This window comes from Python bivittatus, unplaced genomic scaffold (genome assembly GCF_059951505.1).
Source record: "Python bivittatus isolate LINGU-HERP-01145 unplaced genomic scaffold, Pbiv_v1 ctg000160_np1212, whole genome shotgun sequence".
In the NCBI taxonomy this organism is placed as follows: Eukaryota; Metazoa; Chordata; class Lepidosauria; order Squamata; family Pythonidae; genus Python; species Python bivittatus.
Window position 1 is genome coordinate 9,086,158 of NW_028277076.1, and position 17,602 is coordinate 9,103,759.

Below are 17,602 nucleotides of genomic sequence, written 5' to 3' on the forward strand. Positions count from 1 at the left end.
CCTGAGCTGCAGAGCGAGAGAACAATTTGGGTTTTTTTCCTTTTAAGTTTTGCTTTTATTTAAAAAATAAGTTTTGTTATTAAAATTTAATTTTAATAAATTTTATATATTATATTATATTATAAATAATATAAAAATAAATAAAAATATTTTAAAAACAGAGCAAAACGGGTCACCCTTTAGGGGAGATGGGTGGCATATAAATTTAATAATCAATGAATCAATAAATACATTTTTCCAAAAAAAAAAAAAGCTAAAAAGGTGTTGAAGAAAGCAAGAAAACAGACACACCCACCCCAAAAAATAGCTTACAAAGGAATTGCAAAAAGCAGGAGCACAGCTGTAAAAATCACACCAAACCTACGAGGGATAAAGGTGACCTCAAAGAAAAGAAAAAGAGAAAAGCGGCCTCGCCAATCCCTCTCCACGCAGACGGATAGCCCGCTCTACCTTTTCGTCGGTCTGCGGCTCCTTCCCCGCCCCACCCAATCAGCGGCCGCCTCCGGAAGCTGCCGGCCCGGGATTGGCTGGCTGGAGCATGGCGGAGCGGAGCGGGGCGAAGCGCGTGCGGGAGGTGCGCGCGTGCGAGGAGCGGGTGGAAGGGGGCTGCGGGGCGCGCCAGCCGCTCCCGTGCGAGGCCGGGGGGCAGCGCGGGGGCGTTCCCGGGGCGCTGCCCCGGCACCTCAGGCTGGTCCACTGCTCCTGGGCAGGGAGGCTCCACGCGGGCGTTTGCATCGTCGTCGCGGGGGATTTGCAAAAATGGATTTATTTTCCTGTTCTGCAAAACGTTTCAGGGACGCCCCGTGGAAATTCACCGGCCCGGGGGGGGAGGCTGGCGATGGGCCTCCTGGGGACGAGGAGAACTCCCTTGCGCTGAGGGCGTCCTGGGTGTTTAGCGTCCGCCAGATCCGGGTGGGGTGGTAGCGCTCCTCTTTCCGCATCCGCCGTGGATGATGGGCCTTGTAGTCGGCCCAGCTGAGTTGCTGCGCAGGGAGGAGGCTGGCTGATATCGCCAGTGTGAGTTCGCATGAGAGAGGAAGGTGCATGTAGGGGCTTGGGGCGGGCCGGCTTGGATTCACACAACGTCTTATTCCAGGTTTAAGTGGGGTTGGGCAGTTTGCGGGTCAGCGCGTTGTGGGAACCCAGCCTTATGCTGGCCTAAGGGGTGAACCAGGCCATGAGGCTACGCTTCATCTGGTTGGTTTGCTTGTTTGTTTGGACCTCCTGTGTAATGCAGACACACCCTTTTGTTCTTTTAACCTGGTTTCAGCATGTTGGGTGAACTCGGCCTGTGTGGGGGAGACAAAGAGAAAGAAGCAACCGGTGGCATTTTCCAAAATGCAGAGTTGGGACTTCTTTTCTTAAGAGATGAAAAAAAAAAGATTTCAAACCTTCAGCTTTCTACACCAGGCAGGTTAGCAAAACAGGGATCAGTGTTTCTCAGACTTGGCAACTTTAAGAGGCGTGGACTTCAACTCCCAGAATTCCTGGCTGGGGAATTCTGGGAGTTAAAGTCCACCCATCTTAAAGTTGCCAAGTTTGAAAAACACTGTAATAAATAAATAAATGCAAAAGTCACATGATGCCCTTGGAGGGGGAAATTAAGTGGAAGTTGCCCTATAACCTTGGGTGGGTTACAGAAGCAGGTGTGCAACAGGGTGGAGGGAGCAGTTTGCAAACTGGGTTTGGGAACAAATCGAGGTTTATCTTCCCAGCTGACAAAATCTCTGCACTGTTTTCTAGGGAGGAGAAGGAAAGATGGATTGGCGCAAATGGAAACAGCAAAGTAAGAGCAGATATTTTAAAAAGATTATCTTTTTTAAAAAGAGCAGCTGGGAGTCTGTTCTGTCTATGGAGAAACCCTGATTGCTGGTTGGAAGGATGCGAGATGCTGTTAACTCTACCTAAAAATTACCGTCAGTTTGTAATTGAAGGGGTGACCTTGTCGTTCTTCCTGATTTCTCTTGGGGGCCTATTTCTTTTCTCCCCTATAAAACCAAACTTTTCCTTCCATCTTCAGGAAAAAAAAAGATTCAAAGCTGCACCTTTTTAATCTCAGGGGAGACGGGCCCATAAAAAGCAAAATTTAAAAGGTTTGGAAAAAGAAGTTGATCGGTAACAAAGCACGGGGGGAAATACAGATGCTGGGGGGGAGAAAGAGATTGGGAGCCTGTGTTCACACAACCACCTAACTAGGCTGAAGGTTGGTGGTTTGGCATTGTGTGAACCGTTTGTCACATGAAACCGTAATGGGGTTTGCTTGTTCATGTTGCGTGTTATATGAACCCAACCGTATAATGTTCTGTTAATCCAGGTTTAAGAGTTAGCATGTTATGTGAACCAGGCTGTGAGTTAGGAAGGATCAGTGGAGTTAATTTTCTACTTTTATTTTGGTCTTTAACGAGAGTAAGTTCTAAAACAGACAATACAGAATTAATCCCAGAATGATCAGTAGTTTCTCTTACCATCTATAATTGAATGATAAACACTTAATTATTTAAACTATTATTAATTAATTAGTATGAACGCTATTTTACTTTTAATGCTTGCATTAAATGTAATGCAATAATTATAATGAAATAACTGATAATTATTGCATTATATTTAATGCAATGGACAGCATTAAAAGTTACTATTAGCTATAAAATAGCTATAAGACTATGCTTTGGGAAAGCATTTAGGATCTCAAAGGTTCTTTAACATTTATGGTATAAAACTAAAAGGCTAAAATCTTTAAAGCCGGAAACTATGAATAAGTGAATTTTTCCTTTAAAATCTATAATAAAATAGTGGGGAACGTGCCAGACCTGATTCTTAAGTAGAGGTCCAGTTCTGTTGTCCAATTCTATACCTGGTTTATACCCATAGTTAGCTTTATGGTGGTTTGTTGAATAAACTGCTCTTGGCTGGATTCACACAGCACTTTGAGCCCAAGCTAAACCAACCAAACTACAGCTACTTTGTTTTATCTTCATTTGAAAGGAGATTAGTGTTTGAATTGGTGGCTGGCCCAGCCCATTGCACTAAGCCGTGGTTTATCTAGCTGTGGTTTAATGAATAAACCACAACTGGCTGGGTTGGGACAAGATCCCTTGCTCTAAGCCAGGGTGCATGAACCTCGGTGCCTGAGTTTGCACAGCCTGCGGGCCCAGGCCAGGCATGATGGCTAGTAGGGTGGCGTCGGTGGCCTTTGAGGATCCTCCATCCCTGTTTCTTCTCTCTGTTCTAGAAAAAGAGGAGAAGAAGAAATGGAAAGAGATAAAACTGCTGAAGAAGTTGGAGAAGCAGCGAGCCCGGGAGCTGATGGAGAAGGAGAGAGAAGAGGCAAAGCCGAAGGAGGACCAAGGTGGCTGCCAAAATGCAAGAAACTTGGCTGGGTACCAGACTAGCTTTGGGGAACAAGCAAGGTTGGGTTCACACAACCTGCTTAGCCAGCTTGGGCCAAGAGCGGCTAAGTGCGTTCTCACAGCATGATGGGTTTGGGGTTAACCTAAGTTAGGTTTATTTTTCTTTTTGTGGCTTAGCCTGTTCTTGCTAGTTTATGGATCAGCAGTGCAAAACCCAGAAACTCACTTAATGCAGTAATCTTGGGGAGTGGGACAGCCGATTATTCAAGCTATCTTCCCGTAACTAAGATGTGAAATATCTTTTCTCAGCCTCAGCATCTTTAAGATGTATGGACTTCAACTCCCATAATTCCTCAGTCAGCATACTAGGGAATTCTGGAAGTTGAAGTCCACAAACTCTAATATTGTAAGGTTGGGAAACACTAAGATTACAGATGGGAAAGGTCATACTGGTGGGGTTCATGCCTAGCACCATTTTTGTTAACTCTGGTTTGTTGAGAACGAACCCCATTTGGCTGGGTTTACCAGTGGCTTAGACCATAAATCAGCCTTCTCCAACCTGGAGCTCTTCAGAAGCATTGGGACTGCAACATGCGGGCAAGAATTCTGGGGGTTGCAATCTCATTATTTCCAGAGGGTGTCAAGCTGAGCTCTCCCAGTGGTCTCCAATCCACAATCCACCAAGCAACCATACCAAATGTACACTACAGATACTCCTCACTTAACGACCACAATAGGGACCACAAAATTGGTTAAGTGGGGCAGTCATTAAGCGAGTCATCACATGAGCAGACCTGATTTTATGATAATTTTTACGACAGTCATTAAATGAATCAGGTCATTAAACAAACCCAGCTTCTCCAATGGACTTTTTTGCTGGAATTCACTTGACCACGTGATCCGCTTAACGACTGCAGTGATTTGCTTAAAAACTGTCATAAAAAAGTCGCAAATCACAATCACGTGACCACGGGGGGGAACAGTTTGTGATGGTTGTAAGTGCAAGTACAGGTTGTAAAGCACTTTTTCCGAGGCCATCGTAACTTTGAACTGTTGTTAAATGAATGGTTGTTAAGTGAGGACTGCCTGTACTATGATCAAAATCTGATTGGATGGATAAACCTATGTAAACCGTCTTGGCGACCACTTGGGGGTGGGGTCCCTTCTAACTTCCCCCCTTCTTTCTTAGGGCGGCACTACACAGTCAGCGTGGCTGTTCCTGGCTCGATTCTAAGCAACGCGCAGTCCCCCGAATTGCGGACGTATCTCGCCGGGCAGATAGCCCGCGCCTGCGTCATCTTCTGCGTGGATGAAATTGTGGTGTTTGATGAAGAAGGAGAAAGTTCCAAGTAAGGGGATGGTCTCAGTTTCATTCCTTTTTGGCCTGTTTTGGGGAACAAAGTCCCATTAAGGGTAACCGATCGGGCTCAGCTGGGTGAGGATGAACGGGGACTGGAGTCCTGGGTCTGGGGAAATTTTGAGTGCCACGAAACAGTCCTCCAGAAAGATCTTTATTCTGTTGAGTTGTTATTTATTTAATTTGGAGGGGCCCCTGACTCCCAGACCCTGCGGGGGACTTACAACTAAAACCCAACGTATAAAATACAGGAGACTGGAAGAGCAGATGACCAGAAAGAAACTGATATAGATCGAATTGAAATAAATTGAGAAAAACTAGTTCAAGGCTGTCTGAAAGATAACGCCAGAGCGCGGCTGCAGAACAGGCCTTGGTTGGGGAGCGTGTCCAAGAAGAAGAGCGAACAACATTTTCCGGGTGGGAAGAATAATTTTAGCAGCCGGTCGGTGCTTACGAGTGGCCCGGTGGTGGTGGCGGTCATGTTGTGAGAGTGCCCCAGCACGCTTTTGAAATTCCACGGGCACCCTTGCAAAATCAGGCTCGGCGTTTGTACCCTGAGTTTTCTCCCAAGCAATTTGGGGGGCCGAACTCACTTTTTGCAGACAGGTGGCCGGTTCGATTTTTGCTCTGCGGTGACTTCTGCTGCTTGCCTTTCAGGACCATCGAAGGCGAGTTCGAAGGGATCCGGGGCAAAGGACAGGCCTGCGTGCAGTTGGCTCGGATCCTTCAGTACCTGGAGTGTCCCCAGTGAGTCACCTGGCAGGGTCTTTCTGGTTGAAAGGGGCCGAAACCAGCCGCGGTCATGTCCTCGGCGCCTTCCAGCTGTTGGGGACTTCAACTTCCAGCAGCCCCAGGGACTCTGGGGCTTGTGGTCCTGAAGATCCGCAAGACGCCGGCTGTCTTCCTTTTCTACCCTGGTTGCTTTGCTCGACCCAAACGTGTGGGGGCTCCCCTCCCGAGCCCCACTCCCCTCCTGCCTGGAAGCGATGGGAGTTAGAACCAGCACATCTGGTGAAGATGAAATCAGGGAAGGCTAAGCCCGGTTGGGTGGAAGGGAAACGCAGAGGCACAGCTGTCCTGCTGTGGGCCCGCTGGGGATCCCGGTCTCCCTGAGTGTGAATTCCACGTGTCTCACTGCTCACTTCCCTTTAAATCATCCTTGTGCCCTCTTTACGGTTGGCATTCCAATTTCCAGCAAGGACTGTTTGTTCTTCTGGAAAGGGGTGTTTGCCCATCCCTGCCCTGAACTTGGGAATAATCTTAACGAGACTTCTAGCTTCTTAATTCAAGAAGCCTCTTTACCATTTTTAAAAATGTAAATTTATTTGAACGTCTTGTTTGGCCTTTAGGAGTTGGGCTCCTTTTCTTTTTCCTGCCCCCTTTCTTTCTCTCTCTGCCCGCTGAATTTCATGTTCAGCTTTCGCTGAGCCCTGAAAGGTGGCGGGTGTATTATTAGTATATTATTAGTGGCTCAGGTTGGCATCTGCTTTGTAGCTCAGGCTGGCAACCATTTTCTAGTAAAAACAACAGGTCTCCGCAGTGCTGTGTTCTTCTTTCTTGCACAGGTATCTAAGGAAGTCCTTTTTCCCCAAACACCAGGACCTGCAGTTTGCCGGTAAGACCCGGACTCCTGTGGCCTAGATGTCTCCAGGCAGCTCTCTGCCCCCTTGGCAGGATTCCCACAACCAAGCAGGCTAAAACAGGGCGGAGGAATTGGGGGGTCTGCCTGTTGTGGGAAACCAGCCCTTGCCGTAGCTCGTTGAGGGCCATTGCGTTGACAGAATGCAGTTGATGATTTGGACATTGCAAGGGGGGCACTTTGTGTTTTGTTAACCCAGGTTTAGGGTGTGGTGGGAATCCAACCGTTGAGAGTGCTTTTTCTCCACTATTTCAGTGATTGGGCAAGTGAAGGGCTTGCTGTGATCTTTCCCTTCTGCTAAAGCTTCCCCAGACACTCAAATCCATTGAGCAGCATAGAAATGTTGTTAATTAATATTATTATTATCATCATCATTATCATTATTGTTATTGTTGCTGCTGCAAAAGGCCGCTTCACTTGGAACAGCTTCCATCCTGTGACAGTACCTTTAACCCCAACAATATCTGTCCATCCCAGGTCCTTGGGAAGGACTCGAGAGGTGGACAGAAATACCAAATCCAGTCGAAACATCTGGCTGACTGGGCGACCAACCATCATAATGTGGTGATGGTGATCATGATCTCCAGTTTGCAGCATCTGTTGGCAGCAGAGATCAGTTGGGTCTTCCAGGAGGTTGGGTCCTTGGGAAGACCCCCTGTGCTGATCCCCCAACTTGGGAGATGAAGGGCTGGTTGACATTCTCTTGCAGGAACTTGGGTTCAGTCCTGGTCCCATAGCATTGGCAAGCCATCTTCTCTTCTTCTCCCTAAGTGGCTCATATAGACCATGATGAGGATGAGGTGGTTCTGCCAATGAAATGGGGGTACAAATATGTCCCCTTCCAGCCTGGATTTGGTCTCATCTTCGGTCACAATGGAGTGAGTGAGCCACGGTCAACCTGTGCGTGACAAGCTCTGTGACCACTAAGAATTGCGGGGATTGTTAGTTTGGAGATCTCTTCCCGTGGTTTGTTTCCTTTCTTCCCCCCATTCCATTTCTGGAAGGGTTTCTGCCAATCGTGGTTTAGAGCCACAGGGGTGCAAGTTATGATTATGTGGGTCTGCAATAAACCATGATGATGTCATGATATGAGACAAACATACGATTTGTGGTAGTTGGTGGTTGTGGCTCGTATCATCAATACAGCAGCCTTCCTGTAGCTATTGGGGATTTGTTCAGCCTTACCTGCTCCGCAGGGTTGTTGTGAGGATCTGATGGAAGGAAAACCATATTTCCTGGCTTTAGCAGTTTGAAGGAAAGGCAACCCACCGGTTAGCCAACATTTTGGAACAGGAGAAATTGCCTTGGGTGTGGCTTGATTTTGTAGAAGTGACTTAAAAGTTTTTTATGCCGTTTCTGGCGATTGTTTCAGGGCTCTTGAACCCTCTGGACAGTCCCCACCATGTCCGGATGGACGAAGAATCTCAGTATCGGGAAGGGGTTGTTCTGGCCCGACCCACCAAGCCTGGCCGAGGGTCTTTTGTTAACTGTGGGATGCGGAAGGTAATTCATCGCAGTCAAGCTGCGTTGACCTGACTCAGCATTGGCTTTTCAGTCCACGTTCTGTGCCCTCCCTCGGGATGGACGTGAACATTCTGTGACGGAGCAGCTGCTCAGCCAATGGCTGGCAAGTGGGAGGAGCTTACAGGCTGCAATTGCCCCCATTGGTTTGATTGCCCAGGCTAAGAGTTTTCCCAGTCTTGGCATCAGGCTCCACATGGGTGTCGCTCTCCTACAGGAGGTCCAGATAGATAAGCCATTGGAAGCTGGTCTTCGCGTCACGGTGCGTCTGGATGAAAAGCAGAACTCAGGTAACATTGGAAGTCCTTGTCTTGACTTAGACAGTCAAGTCAGAGCTGGTCTCTGCCATGTCTATGCCTGGTAAATTAGCACAAAGCTTTGGCAAGTTTAAGAAGGGTCCATGTTTACGGGTCGGGAGAACATCAAGGAGGCATATTCCAGAAGGTCTGGAGAGGACCAGGCTGGAGATGAGTGGTGTCCAGGAAGAGTGGAAGTCTTGAAGGACTTGGGTGCCCTCCGAGACACATGGCCAACAAATGTAAATAGAAATATTCCTTGTTGGGAGATGGGGTGTTCTCCTCTTTTGGATTATTCCCACTTATTACAGTATCAGGATTGAAGACTTGGAAGGAGATTTTGGAGAAAGTCCAAGATGGGTCAACTGACAGGTCATCACAGGTTGCCCGTTGGCCTTCCAACTTTCTGGAGGTGATATCACCAACTTTCTGGCATGGTGATGTCACCAGCAAAGGCAAGGTTGAAATTGGGGCGGGGCAGCTGATTTTTGAGAAGGTTAAGGCCTGGGAGCCCCCACCTTCTCAGAAGCCTCCTGCTAACATTGCATCTTGAACTTCTCAAAGTGCATCACCAAAATTCAGCATTTTGCCACCAAATTTCAAGTGAGACCAGAATTTTGGAGGGGGGGTTCCTCCCCTCTGATCTCTTCCAACCTCTGCAGTTTGAGCATCTCTAGAGGGGGTGGTCCACCCTTTGGTGTGGAAGTTGCTCTTCCATAAAGAGGGTCAATTGAATTGGCACCTTACCCAAACGTACCTCAAGCAATTATTTCAGAATGTTTTTTTTTAATACATAGGATTTCCTGCTATTCAGCTGTTTCACTGATTGTAAAAACTGCCCAGAGTTTGGTGATCGGGGCTGTAGAGAAATACTGTAATAAGGAAAATAAAAATAGTAGCTGATTAAGTTCGGCCAGTTGACTCTTTTCTCTTTTAGAGAGCAAGACGCAGAAGGGTGTTGTCATATCGTCACAAAGTCCCCGGACCGTTTCTGGCCTTTATTGGGGTTACAGCGTCCGATTAGCTTCGTGTCTGAGTAAGTCTGCATGATCCTACAATCTTTCTCTCCCAATATAATTTTTACCCAAAGCAAAAGTAAGAGAGGAGTTGAATGACAAGAACGACCTTCGGAGGAAGCAAAACGCTTTTAGCCGAGATCTCTGAGAATGGCAGGGAGAAAATCCAGTATATTTTTCTTATTTTTCTATTCCTTTATTTCTCCTTTATGGCTAGTCTATCAATCTCCTGGCTAAGCTGGGGAAAAAACACGTTTCCCCCCACAAAATGCGTAATGTCGTTGGTTTGCCTTATCATCATACGTGAACTCACCCTGGCCAAAAAAAAAAAAGTTGGCCGGGTATGCTGACCAATGTTGCTGTTTTAAACAAAATGATGGCTGAAAACAATATTCTGCATGCATGCATGCATGCATTCTGTGCCCAAGATGGAGAGACAAAACAGGGGGGAAAAAACAGGAATTGTCTGAAATAGCTAGGATTATTTCATTTGGTTGTATAATAACGGGCTTTATTGCGTTTCAGATTTTGTTATCTGGAATTTGCAAGTGTTCTTTTTTAAATTGGGTCCCTGATTCACACAAATGGGATAAAATCTGTTACTTATTTATATTTATTTCTGGCTGAAAAGGTGGCACCGTGAAGCATTTCTGCATTCGAACTTTGAGCGGCTTTTGCCTTGACAACCTCAGTCTCGTTATTGCCCGGCTTTTAAAAGCTGCGTGGAGTCACTTTTGGGCCGCTCTCTTTCTTCACCACCAGGCACTGTCTTTGCAGAATCCCCGTTTAAGGATGGCTACGATCTCTCCATCGGGACCTCGGAGCGAGGATCCTCCGTGGATCAGGCCACTCTACCCTCCTTCAGGTAGCAGCAGGGGAGTTTCTGCCTCAGCCTTGCGGGAGCCGAGCCCTGCAGGCCCCCCAAGACCCTTTCTTGCTTTGTCTCTTCCTCGTAGCCACGCTTTAATCGTCTTTGGGGGTTTGCAAGGCCTCGAAGCCGGAGTGGAGGCCGATCCGAACCTGGACGTAACCGACCCCAGTACCTTGTTTGACTTGTATTTAAACACCTGTCCGGGGCAAGGAAGTCGCACCATCAGGACGGAGGTAAGCCAGGTTGCTACCGATCATCCCTTCGAGGTGTGCCTGGTCTTTCTGGCCAGGTTCTCAGGATGGGGCAGGACCCCCAGGATGGTTGCAGGATGTTCCCTAATCTAATCATATCATATCTAACATAATCTATCTCTTGTTTTATCTTCTATATCTGTCTGTCTACCTCCTTTCATATTTTTATCTTATATGCATTTCTCTCTCTTATCTAACTTCAATCTTATCTATCTGATCGATCTTATCTATTTAATCTCATTTTATCTATCATTATCATCTATATCTAATCTATCTGTCTAATCTTTCTATTTTATATACTTATCTATCTCTCTTACCTCTTGTTATCTATCTTCAATCTTATACATTCTATCCGTCCGTCCGTTCTGTCTGTCTCTTATGTATCTTACCTATCTCTGTCTATTTTATTTATTTATCACAACTTGCAGGGGCTATCTATTGATCTATCAATCACACACAGGTCACAATTTTCCCTAGACTTTGCTCCTCGTTTTCCCCGTGAACCCCACAATAGGCCCTTGTAAAATTTGAGGGCCCCCCGCTTGTCAGAGGGCTGGCTGGTTACAGTGTGTGGACCCGGCCAAGTTGGGCTCTGCCCAGACACTTTCTCGCAGGGGGACCCTACCCCCAAACCAAGCTCTTAACCATAGCAGTGGTGAGCTCCAGATGTTTCCAACAGCAAAGCCTAGGACTCTGATCCATTTCTGGATCCTCGACCGACCCCGTGGGGCATCACCGTCGGAGAGAGCGGTGCTCCTTCTCAACCAGTGGCTAAGCGCAACTATTTCCATGTCTTTTTAGGAAGCCCTCCTTGTCTCTCTCTCGGCGCTGCGGCCCAAGATCGTCGAAGCCACTAAGAAAGGCCAAAGTGGAAGTTGAGCATGGGACGTGAGCAAGCCCCAGCGGCTGAAAGAGAAGAGAATTAAAGGTGCTTTTCTCATGGGCTTGGATCATCCTTTTGGTGGCTAAGAAATGCACAAGGACTGGACAAGCTGCCCCTAAATTCACCAGCTGGGGCATCTGGGGAGGGGGTGCCAAGAGGGTGGCCCTGCCATTGAAGCCCCTGTGTGCGCTGTTGACTCCGTGGGGTTTAAGACAGACTGTAGAGCGGTGTTTCTCAAACTTGGCAACTGTAAAACATGTGGACTTCGACTCCCAGAATTCTAGCTGGGGAATTCTGGGAATTCATGCTGGCTGGGGAATTCTGGGAGTTCAACTCCCCACCTTTTAAAGTTGCCAAGTTGAAGAAACATTGCTAGAGGATGCAATTGTAAAAAAAAAAAAATTAGAATCTTGTTTTAATTGCACAGGGCTCCCTTCAGACGAAGCAGGGCTTCTGGATCTTCAAGTTAAAATTATCTTTTTTCCTTTTTGTTTTTCAAAAGGAGGGGTGTTGTGTTTTCCAATTGTTTCCAGGTTTAAGGATCGAGCCCCCAGTCCTTTCTGCATACAAAGCTTGTGCCGTAGGAAGGAGCCATTGGCCATGCCCAGTGATGTTTCCACCCCCAGAATAAACAGCCTGGATTTACACATCTGAAAACGTCCTAAACATCTGGTGGCTTCCGGGTGCCAAGCTTTAAGCCGTGTTAATACACCACAATGCTTGGGGTCACGCATGCTAAGCCACCAACAAACCACATTCGGGCTTTGCAGGAGTGCACGGCTTTGGTTCGAGGACTGCCCAGGTTTTCTGCGGCTCATCAAGGGCTCCCTCCGAAAAAGGGGAAGGCCACTCTACATGTTATCAACGTTGGTATTTTTTAAGTATGAAGTAACAAGGGAGGGAACTCAAAAACGGAACTGCAGTTGAAGCTGGAACAAGGAGATGCTGTTTCACTGTCTGTGTTGGTGAAAAAAATGCTCGTTTTAAAGTGCTATTTGCAAGGAGGTAGTAACACTGCAGCCTTTTTACCCCATTTTGAAAGTCGGAGGCTGGGAGTGGACGGAGCCAGGCAGGGGGTTACGTGAGCTTCATCTTATGAGCCCCACCAAGGATCCCCAGTTTTCCCACTAAACCAACACCATGGTTGGCTTCACCACGGTTCATAGAATCCACCTTGGCTGGGGTCCCCTAACCTACTGAACCCCAAACTGAATAAATGTGGAATATAGAGTATAGGGCATAAGTGCTGTTGGGGTTAGGATATCACGTGGGAGCGTTCCCCTCTTTTTAGGACATTTATACAGCTGCAAGGCAGAACTGTAGGGATCAGCTGTTAGTTTTTGAAAACAAAATTCCAGGGCTATCTCTGGGCATTTCATCTTGTTTTATTCGCAGAACCAGTCAAATGGTATCAGTTGTCTCTCCCTGTCCCAAAATGTGACGGCATTTTGCTTTCCCTGAGATGAGGCGAGCACCCCTCTGCCCCACTGATTCCCCCCAGCCATAGGACTGGGGAAATTCTAAATTTCCTTCATGGCATTTGTAGAGGGAACGAAACATCCCCCCTCCTGCCTGCAGGCTGTCCCACCAACTGCAGTTCCGTTTCTCCATCTCCAAGGTCCTTGGGGCGTTTACTGAAGGCAAATTGTGTCTTAAGTGTCCTGTTTTGGGTTGAGGTCCTTCAAACAGCCATATTCTTTCCAGCTTTGAGAACCAAGCAATTTTTGTTCCTATTATCTCCCCCCGCCCTTCTTTGCAAATGGTTCTCAACCAGCTACGAAACTGGATTGGGGGGTGGGGGGAGTGCCACAGGCTAGGAAAACACCCTGTTAGGTCAGTGGTGAAGATGCTACGATTGGGTCTTCTGGTTGAGCCCATTCCGGCGCCGCTCGCAGAGGTTTGGCGGCAGTCCGTCACCACACCCGTCCTTAGGCCCTGCTTCCAGCTGTGATTGCTTTCAAGTTGCTGGTCCTTTTCATGATGTTGGGTACAAAGAGGAGCCCCGACGCCCTCTCGATGCTCTCGATGGGGACCAGGAAACGTTCCAGGGGGACTTTCTCATCTACGGGGGTGTTGGGCATGACGTAGGACCGCAGTTCCACTTCCCCGTTGGGTTTTTCTAGGATCAGCACCTTAAAGAAGTGGGTGGGGACAGCCACGTGATTTTGCCCAATCACTTGGTATTTCACGTACATCTTGCCATCTGCCTCCATCCTGCACAGAAAACAATCATTACAGAGAACGTAGGTGCGACCCCACCCCCAAAATATAAGGTTCTAGTCCTCACTCAATGAACTTGCCGCAATGTGATTAGTTCGGAGAAGCATGGTCTGTGACTCCAGGCCAGTGTTTCTCAACCTTGGCAGCTTGAAGATGTGTGGACTTCAACTCCCAGAATTCCCTAGCCAGCCATGCTGGCTGGAGAATTCTGGGAGTTGAAGTCCACACATCTTTAAACCGCCAAGGTTTGAGAAACACTGCTCCGGGCAGTGAATTCTAAACCAGTTTGAAGCTTTAGTGCAATGCATCCTCAGATTTTGAGTCAATTATGTTTTAACAGAATATTTGCAATGCATCAACTAGAAATATCAACGACATTTTGCCTGAACCCTGTGATATCTTACAGCAATATTTTGCATTCATGTTATTGTAGTAAATTCACTCGTAAACCAGTGACTGTTGATAAGTATAAAATGTAAAGTAGATGTTTCCCCCTTTTTCTACAAACTTAAGACTGCATTTTAATTTTTTTTTCAAATTTTCTTTTTCTTTAAGATTAAAGAGCGCCTTGTGAATTGTCTGTGTATAACCTAATTTTTTTTAAAAAATAAAAATACAAATGTTTGCATGACTGAACTTTTATTCTGCATCGAAATTGTTTCTCCATTTCATGGCAATGGGACATGCTGCCTTAAGATTTGGTTGTGTCTTTCGGCCAACCTCTTGGCAAAAATACAAAATCACTTTAAGAGCACTTTTTCCTTTGAATCATGCACAGACGGGATTGCTACAGCATAGAAAGGGGGAATTGAGGAACAGGTACCTGGGTAGAAAAAGTGGTCCCGTGCAGACGTAAACGTTCTGGTGACTCTTTGTTAAGCTCCGACAATATTTTTCCAAGTTATTCCAGGCATTCTGATTCAGGTGAGGATTCTAGAAGTCAAATCCATTCCCCAAAGCCAATGGGATAGGTAAAAGGGGAGAGAGGTAAAATGTTAAAAATTCAAAAGTTTGGTCTGCTGCATCAGCAAATAGCCATTTCTACTGCAACTGTAGTGAGAGGATCCCATCTTCTTTATCAGATGATTAAAAACACCTTGCAAACAGAAAACTAGCAATACAGTGTCTGGAAATGTTGATCTGCTGGTTTTCTACTTGCAAGGATGCGTCCGTTTTTAAATGGGTGTATCCTAATTAGCGTTCTCTGTCAGAAGCTGAAATAATAGCACGCAATCCAATCCCCCCCCCATGTATAATTTAATTCTATTTGGGTAATCTTCCTCTGACCCTTAGCAAACTAATTTTTAATTGGAGGCAAGATCCAAGTGCAGAACATCGTCACCATCAAGGTCAGAAGCTGAGCTCAGAAAATGGATTAATTCAACAGCGAGATTCTGCAGGCACATTCTACAGCCGATTAAAACATCATTAGGCATTGTATGTGAATTTGAAGAAGAGGTTTTAAGCCATTCATTTTGTTTCTGTGCAATTTTTGAATCAACCCCCCCCCCCTCCCCGGCCCTTTCATGCCCCATCATCCCTGGGAATCTATTTCACTGGTGGGAAGGGTGTTGGAAAACTCCAAAAAAAATTTTTTTTACAAAGTAGTAATTTTTTAAAATCTTAAAAAGACAAAAAACTTTTTTAAAGTATCCGACAACTTCTGGGAACACAGGATTTCCCATTCCTAAAATTTCTGCAGATGGTGCATGCTTAGAATGGAGGCTTTGCAAATGTACTCTCCTTAGGGTCTTTTGAGCACATGCAGAGTGTTTTTGCTCTACGGAAACAGATGCCAACCAAGACATTACTAGACCAGTGTTTCTCAACCTTGGCAACTTTAAGCTGTGTGGACCCCAACTCCCAGAATTCCCCAGCCAGCATGCCTGGCTGGGGAATTCTGGGAGTTGGAGTCCACACAGCTTAAAGTTGCCAGGGTTAAGAAACACTGTACTAGACATTTCCATAATCTAGGCCAGCGGTTCTCAAACATTTTGGTCTTAGCACCCCTTGACATTCTTAAAAACGATTGAGGACCCCAAAGAACTTTGCTTTAGGCGGGTTGTATCTATCCATATTTACTGTACTAGAAATTAAAACGGAGAAATTTAAAAATATCTATTTATTGTGGTCCGCGGACCTCCTGAAAGGGTCTCGGGGACTCCCAGGGGTCCTCAGACCACACTTTGAGAACCGCTGGCCTTGGATACAGTCACACAAGGAAAGGAGACCCACTGGAAATCTTTATGAGGGACTGTCAGGTGAAGTAGACCATTTTAACACAAAGATCAGGTTTAAGGTCGTTCTTCGCAGGGGGTTTGGAAACAGCAGAAGCCCCGGTAAATCAGGCGAGGGGTTCCTCCGTAGCAAAGTCCGCCCGGGGGATGAGAGGTCATCCATCCGCTCCCAGCCCTCGCTTACCTGGGGGGCGATGTTGCTCAAGTAGAAGGTGTCCCCCATGGCCTTCTGGCTCCACTTGTGGTTGGCCGCGGCCGCCAGGTGGCCCCGGTCGAAGCCGCTGCCCCGATAGTCCGCGTTGCTGGCGCGGTGATAGGCGTGGACCGAGTCGTCCTCGCGGAAGTCGCAGGCGGCGCGCTCCGAGGAGCCGCGGAGGGCGGCCGCGTCCAGCCGCTCCACCACCCAGAGGGCGCTGCGGGCTCGCGGGTCGTAGCACAGCACGTAGGACTCGCGGCTCCGCAGCTGCGACAGCCCCGGCAGGCCGTACTTGGCCAGCTCGCCGCCGCCGCCGCCGCCCCCGCCCCCGCCCCGGGCCACCTCCAGGGACGCCGCCGCCACCGGCACGACGGGGAGCCGCGCCAACAGCCCCTCCGCGGGCGCCGACCCCCGGCTCTGCCCCCCGGACAAGCCCGCGCCCAAGCCCACCCCGAGGGCCAGCGAGGCCGCCGCGGGCGCCAGCTTGCTCCACCAGCGCCGCATCCCGTTGCAGACGCCGGACGGAGGTCTGGATAGAACGCGCCGGGATCAAAGCAATGGAACGTTGGAAGGAGGAAGAAATCAGAAAGTCGCTACAGTCCCTTCTCGCCGCTTCTTAAAGGGGTGATGGCTCTGAGCTGGTGGGGCCAGCGCCATTGGGGCAAACGTTCGCCCATTTCCGCCTTTTGGGGTAGGAGCGGGGTCGCTGCCTCTCTTGCACTGCCCTTTTGGCGAGTCGCCCAAGTGGTGGAAGTGGCAAAATCAAATCTTTTATTACGATCGCAGAACAGCATATGAATGTGACAAGATTTGGGAGCGCGGGGGAGATCCGGCTGAAAAATCCCCCCTCCACCCCGATGTTCACCGGGCCTTGTTCTTTCCACCCACCCTACCTCACCAGGCTGTTGTGATGGGAAGAAACCTAGTAGAAGCGGGCCACCCAACGTACCAGTGGAAGCCCTAAAAACGGGATCCTGGACATGCAATTTATCGGGCATGGCCCTCTTAAGAACCCTTCCGTATTCCCCGCACTTTCGCGCCCTCTATCTGTCCTTGCAGATCTTTGGACCTGGAGGGAGATCGGAAATAGGCCTTAAAGCAACGCCGCCTTTGATCGCAGCCGCCTCGTTACTCTATTTTAAACATGTCTTGAAGATACGCCTTTAACTGGAGTGAATTTGTGCCCACAGGCAGAGCCTCCTTGAACACCTATTCCAGTGTTTCTCAACCTCGGGAACTTGAAGATGTGTGGACTTCAACTCCCAGAATTCCCCAGCCAGCTGTGCTGGCTGGGGAATTCTGGGAGTTGAAGTCCACACATCTTCAAGTTCCCGAGGTTGAGAAACATTGCTCTACAGTGATCCTCTGCTGTTTTTTGCTGCTGGTTGCCATTGTGATATTGTAACCCAAAAGTGAAAGGGTCTCAATTGCAAGGAAGAGAGTAAAAACCAAACTAAAAGCAGAGTAAAATCCCCCCCCCCCCCGCCTTTCCCCATTTTGTCTTCCTGCACCTTCGATACATTTGTCTTCACCGTCAGCATCACAGCCTGGCTCAAATGACCTCTGTCTTCTGTTCTGTAAAATTCACCAGTTGTCTGCGCTCTCTTAATAGCACAGTTAACAAAAAACCCTCCCACGAAGGTCCGGTGCATTTTCCTATTTGAATTCCAGTTTGTTCAAAAGCACTTTCCCCCCAAAATAATCTTTCTAAATAACCGCCCCCTTTATCCGTCATTCAGTGTTAACGATAATTGCAAGCTATTCGATT

At 47.7% G+C, this 17,602-nt stretch overlaps 2 protein-coding genes across 5 annotated transcripts; one reads left to right on the forward strand and one right to left on the reverse strand.

The window, feature by feature from the left end:
• Window positions 1-500: 500 nt before the first annotated feature.
• On the forward strand, window positions 501-12,412 carry SPOUT1 (SPOUT domain containing methyltransferase 1). 4 transcript variants are annotated; one of them, XM_088147146.1, is made up of 13 exons: window positions 588-1,017; window positions 1,271-1,414; window positions 1,744-1,786; window positions 3,230-3,346; window positions 4,537-4,696; window positions 5,362-5,451; window positions 6,270-6,319; window positions 7,716-7,846; window positions 8,082-8,154; window positions 9,098-9,196; window positions 9,939-10,041; window positions 10,133-10,280; window positions 11,100-12,412. In XM_088147146.1, the coding sequence occupies exons 3-13, from the start codon at window positions 1,759-1,761 to the stop codon at window positions 11,175-11,177; spliced, it is 1,077 nt and encodes a 358-aa protein (XP_088003272.1). In that variant the 5' UTR covers window positions 588-1,017; window positions 1,271-1,414; window positions 1,744-1,758; the 3' UTR covers window positions 11,178-12,412. The 4 variants fall into 4 exon arrangements, with proteins under 4 accessions (XP_088003270.1, XP_088003271.1, XP_088003272.1 ...); XM_088147144.1 differs by lacking the exons at window positions 588-1,017; window positions 1,271-1,414 and adding an exon at window positions 501-574; XM_088147145.1 differs by lacking the exons at window positions 588-1,017; window positions 1,271-1,414 and adding an exon at window positions 501-574 and having other exon boundaries at window positions 9,954-10,041.
• A 138-nt stretch (window positions 12,413-12,550) lies between these two features.
• On the reverse strand, window positions 12,551-16,423 carry ENDOG (endonuclease G). The gene is made up of 3 exons (XM_025169950.2): window positions 15,823-16,423; window positions 14,225-14,334; window positions 12,551-13,395 (listed from the first exon to the last, which is right to left on the reverse strand). The coding sequence occupies exons 1-3, from the start codon at window positions 16,336-16,338 to the stop codon at window positions 13,110-13,112; spliced, it is 912 nt and encodes a 303-aa protein (XP_025025718.2). The 5' UTR covers window positions 16,339-16,423; the 3' UTR covers window positions 12,551-13,109.
• Between the last annotated feature and the right edge of the window lie 1,179 nt (window positions 16,424-17,602).